General features: G+C 59.4%; 1 protein-coding gene across 1 annotated transcript in view; it reads right to left on the reverse strand.

Moving 5' to 3' along the window:
* The window catches only part of PRKCSH (protein kinase C substrate 80K-H), a 43,499-nt gene that overhangs the window by 3,128 nt on the left and 35,677 nt on the right, over positions 1 to 4,694 (reverse strand). The window contains exons 13-15 of the mRNA XM_015412227.1: positions 4,491 to 4,580; positions 3,205 to 3,279; positions 2,807 to 2,906 (exon numbers count right to left, since the gene is read on the reverse strand). Coding sequence (XP_015267713.1) covers positions 2,807 to 2,906; positions 3,205 to 3,279; positions 4,491 to 4,580 — 265 coding nt within the window. The remainder of the gene's footprint in view (positions 1 to 2,806; positions 2,907 to 3,204; positions 3,280 to 4,490; positions 4,581 to 4,694) is intronic.

A 4,694-nucleotide genomic window follows, 5' to 3' on the forward strand; every position in this document is an offset into this window, starting at 1 on the left:
GCAGCTCCCTAGAGAGGACAGGAAGTCCATCAAGGCTGTGAGGAGATCTGCCCCAGAAGGCTGCAGGAGGGAGAGTCATTTCCTGGGCGGGAAGGGCTGTTTTGGATATAGTGGAGCTTTTGGGCGGGAAAGCCAGCCTAGGAGAATGGAGGCCGGTCTGCCTGAAGCCTGGAGCCAGTCAGGCCGTCGGCCGGAGTCTGCAGGAGGAGGCGGGCAGAGAGGCCCTGCTGGGAGTGGGGCTAATCTAACCCCCTCCATTGAGAGCAAGTCGTGTGCCTGCCCTGCGGACCCCCTCCAGGCAGGGCCTATCCGTGTAGAGAAGGGGGAGAGGGGGAGCGATTCATTATCCACCTTTGTTTTGACTCTTCAGTTCACTATTAATAGGCCTGTATAGAGTTGAGTGGTTTCCAAATAAATCCTTTTATTGTTGACATTGAGAGGTCCCTCTGCACCGCCTAGTTCCCCCAGCCGCTTGGACACGCTGGGAGTGAGTTGGGGACTCCCTGAGGAGGAGAACAAGGGCAAAACGGCCAGTTGCCAACTCTCCAGGGGAGCCCCAAAGATTGCCAGGAAGCCCCGAGGTGGGTTCCTAGCAACCATCAGAGGGAGGTTAGGAGGCTGCCCCGCCAAACCAGAGCCCAAGACAGGGACAGTGGTGGCAGCAATACCCGGAGGCAGTGGTGAAAAACTGCCCCTTCAGGGGCCAGGGCACGCAAAGGAGGGGTGGGCGGAGCGGGGTCTGCCAGCTGATGCGGGCCCGTTCCGCCACACCCACAATACAAGAACTCCTTGTGGGCACACCATGTAATTGCTGAGCGGTCGGGTTAGAACGGATAAAAGGAAGTCCTTCTTCACCCACAGAGTGATTAACAACACATGGGATTCACTGCCACAGGAGGTGGTGGCGGCTACAAGCAAGGACGGCTTCAAGAGGGAATTGGATAAACATATGGAGCAGAGGTCCATCAGTGGCTATTAGCCACAAGGTATAGATAGGGGCTCTGGGGCAAGGGATGCTCTGTCTTCTTGGTGCTTGGGGTGGGGGTCAACAGTGGGAGGGCTCCTAGTGTCCTGGCCCCACTGCTGGACCTCCTGGTGGCACCTGGTATTTCTGGCCACTGTGTGACAGAGTGTTGGACTGGATGGGCCATTGGCCTGATCCAACATGGGCGTCTCTTAGGTTCTTATGTGCTGGTATTCTGTTCCAGTGAGCGCTGCCACAAAAAAGCCCCACGCCTCCCCATGCAGTCCACAGTTGGCTCTCACAGATGGCCGGCGTGCTGACAAGTGAACCCACAAGGCCCTCCGCGGCCCCCTTGTGAGAACAGACCCTTCCCTGCCCAGGGCGCCCTGCTCCCAAGGAAGGGGATCCCACAGCCTCCTCTCCTGTAGACTCTTCTCCTGCTGGAAGGGGGAGTGGAACCGACAGACAAATCTCTTCCTCCACACTCTCCTTTCAAGCCACAGAGGTGGGTCTGTTCGTTTCCCCCACAAAGGCAGAAAAAGAAAACTGCAGGTGGGAAAAGCCACCTTGCTGGCGTGCCAAATTTCGGTGAGGAAGACTCAAATATCCTCACTCCTTATGACAAAGGATTTTTGTGTGTCGTGTCAACACACCGGGGGGCCTAGCCATGGTGCAGGAGGGCCCTCTGCTCTGTATCTAGACATGCTAACCAAGGCCATCTTTAAAAACAGAAGTCGCCGTGCGCAGGCACACACCCACACACACCCTTCGCAGAATAACCCTCCTCAAGACCCTCTCTCCTCGTTTCCTGACAAAAATCCACCAAGAAAAGTTTCAGTTGAGTCCCCACCTGTCAGGACAAACACGGCATCCCCAAAAAGGGAGAGACTGGCCTGTCTGGTCCATGTTGGACCAGGAAGAACAAACAACACAAGAAACCACAAGAACCCTGATCAGGCCAGGCAGGGTCCATCTACTCCAGCACCCTGTCTGTCACACAGGTGTCAGCCAGCCCCTCTCGAGGGCCAGCAACAGGGCAGGGAGGCCGAGGCCTTCCCCTGATAAGACCCTCAGAAGAGCCCTGCTGGGCCAGACCAAGCAGAGTCCCTCTAGTCCAGCCTCCCGTCTCACACAGGGGCCAGCCAGTTCCTCTGGAGGACCAACAACAGGGCAGAGAGGCCGAGGCCTTCCCCTGATAAGAACACCAGAAGAGCCCTGCTGGGCCAGACCAGTGAGGGTCCACCTAGCCCAGCCTCCCGTCTCACACAGGGGCCAGCCAGTTCCTCTGGAGGGCCAACAACAGGGCAGAGAGGCCGAGGCCTTCCCCCGAGAAGAACACCAGAAGAGCCCTGCTGGGTCAGACCAGGGAGGGTCCCTCCATTCCAGCCTCCCGCCTCACACAGGGGCCAGCCAGTCCCTCTGGAGGGCCAGCAACAGGGCAGAGAGGCCGAGGCCTTCCCCTGATAAGGACACCAGAAGAGCCCTGCTGGGCCAGACCAGGGAGGGTCCCTCTAGTCCAGCCTCCCGTCTCACACAGGGGCCAGCCAGTCCCTCTGGAGGGCCAGCAACAGGGCAGAGAGGCCGAGGCCTTCCTCCGATGTTGCCTCCTGGCTCTGGGGCTCAGAGGTCGACTGCCTCTGAACGTGGCGGTTCGCTTTAGCCACCATGGCTAGCAGCCGACTGACAGACCTGTCCGCCTGGACTACTCCACTCCGCAGCCTGATCCTGGAGCATCTCCCTCATCCTCCCACTCACTTCACCGAACCCCCCCCCCCGCAGCTTCCTCCCGGCTCCCAGCCAGGGTAAAACGGCCAGCCTCCCTGCACCCGCCCTCGCACTCACCGTAGTGGAGCGGTTGGGGCCCTGCCAGCAGCCTGTCCCGTGCTCGTACTTCATGACGCTGAATTTGTCGTCCTCTGGCCCAGCCCAAGACCCCCACGTCCTGCCAGGGAAGCGGGGTGGGTGGGTGGCCGGCCCTCAAGATCGGCACACACCCCGCCCCCCCCTGCCCCACAGCCCTTCTGCTCTTCTAGAGCGCTCCGGATGCGCAGCTGACACTGCTTCCTTGGGATCCGTACAGCCACCCGGCAAGGGGGGTCAGCCCTTCCATCCCTGCAGAGGGGAGGCTGAGGCAGAGACCGCTCCGATGCACAGCTCAGCCTCTGAGCCACTGTGCCGTGGAGGCAGACGATCCCGGGTCGCCACAGGCTTGTTTCCGGAGCCAGGCTGGAGCCTCTTACCCCAAACTGGTCTCTGAGCCGCCGTGCTTGGGCTTCTGGGACACTCTGCTGAAGGGACAGAGGCGATAAATGTACCTGGGGGAAGGAGCGGAGAAGAGAAACGGCCATTAGACTCCACATAGCCAGACGGCCAAACCAAACCGCAGGGCCGCCAGGGTCCACCCCGGCAAAGAGGCCTCCAGGCAGAGAGCCCCTGCTCAGGCCCTTGGGGACGACTCGGAGGGGAGAACGAGAACTCGCATCGATAAGGCAGAGAAAAGATTCAGGACGGGGAAAAGGGAATTACTCCTTTACTCAACGAGGGAGTAAAAGGTGGGATTCGCTGCCAGAGGATGGGAGTGAGGGCCCCAGGGATACAGAGCTCGAAAAGGGGATTTGACAGGTTCACGGGGGACAGGCCGATCAGTGGTTGTCTAGCCACGGTGACAAAAGGGAAACACCCCCCCCCCCCCCCCCCCACTCAGGGAGGCAGTCAGCCTCTGACCAGCGCTCCCTCTAAGCGGTGGAGTCTTGTGAACAGAAACTCTACTTTGTGAGCTCCGGGCATTAAAGTTGTGAGCAAGCAATTCGGCTACTGCATGAATTAGTTTGCTCTTCTGGAGCCCTCCTTCCTGAGTGGAGACAAAATTCTGTGAGCCAGAGGCTTAAAAACTGTGAGCTGGCTCACACTGACTCAGCTGAGAGGGAACACTGCCTCTGTCTCCCAGAGCCAGGAGGCAGCATCAGGGGAGGGCCTCAGCCTCCCACGCCCTGTGGTTGGCCCTCCCGGGGAACTCATCTCCTGACGATCCCTCGCACAGGTCTCCTCTTCCTGGTCAGGTGCGGTCCGTTCGGGCGGGCCCCACCAGGATTCAAGTCAGATATCTGGCCTTCCGTCTAGAGCACTTCCCACGGTCAGACGTTGGCAGCCTCCCCCCCCCGAGGTCAGAGAAGGCGGGGCTCTGCCCGTGGGGCTGTTGAATCCCTTCCTGGGTGGGCCAGAACCTGAGGCAGGAACTGGAGACGAAAGGAAAGCGGAAGTCACAACAAGGGGGCAGAGAAGCTCGCCAGGTCCGGTTTCCGAAGGTCTTCTCCCCTCTCCCGATTCAACCATCCTGGGTCTCTGCAACTACTTTGCCTAGCATGAGTTTGACCGGCCTGGAGAGAAGAACTGGTCCTATTCCATGGCGACAGGACCTCATTTGGGAGAAACCCACTGTCTCCATCTTCTTTATGCATCCCGGTCCACGGCCTGGGAGTCACATACCCCACCCCCTTCTCCTGGAGCCAAGGGGGCAGAGACTTACTCATTCGTGGTGAGCTCGTAGCACTGGTTGTAGAGGTAGGAAAACTCCCCGTGGGGCCCAAAGTCAAAGGAGATCTCTTTCTCCAGGCTCCTGGAAGGAGGAGGAGAAGGGGAGACACCGTGTCAGAGTCCCAAAGCGATCAGTCTCAACAACGTTCCTTCAGAAGGATAAGGACATCAGAGACGCCAATGTTGGATCAGGCCA

Source organism: Gekko japonicus, unplaced genomic scaffold (genome assembly GCF_001447785.1).
Source record: "Gekko japonicus isolate JY-2015 unplaced genomic scaffold, Gekko_japonicus_V1.1 scaffold2711, whole genome shotgun sequence".
Classification (NCBI taxonomy): Eukaryota; Metazoa; Chordata; class Lepidosauria; order Squamata; family Gekkonidae; genus Gekko; species Gekko japonicus.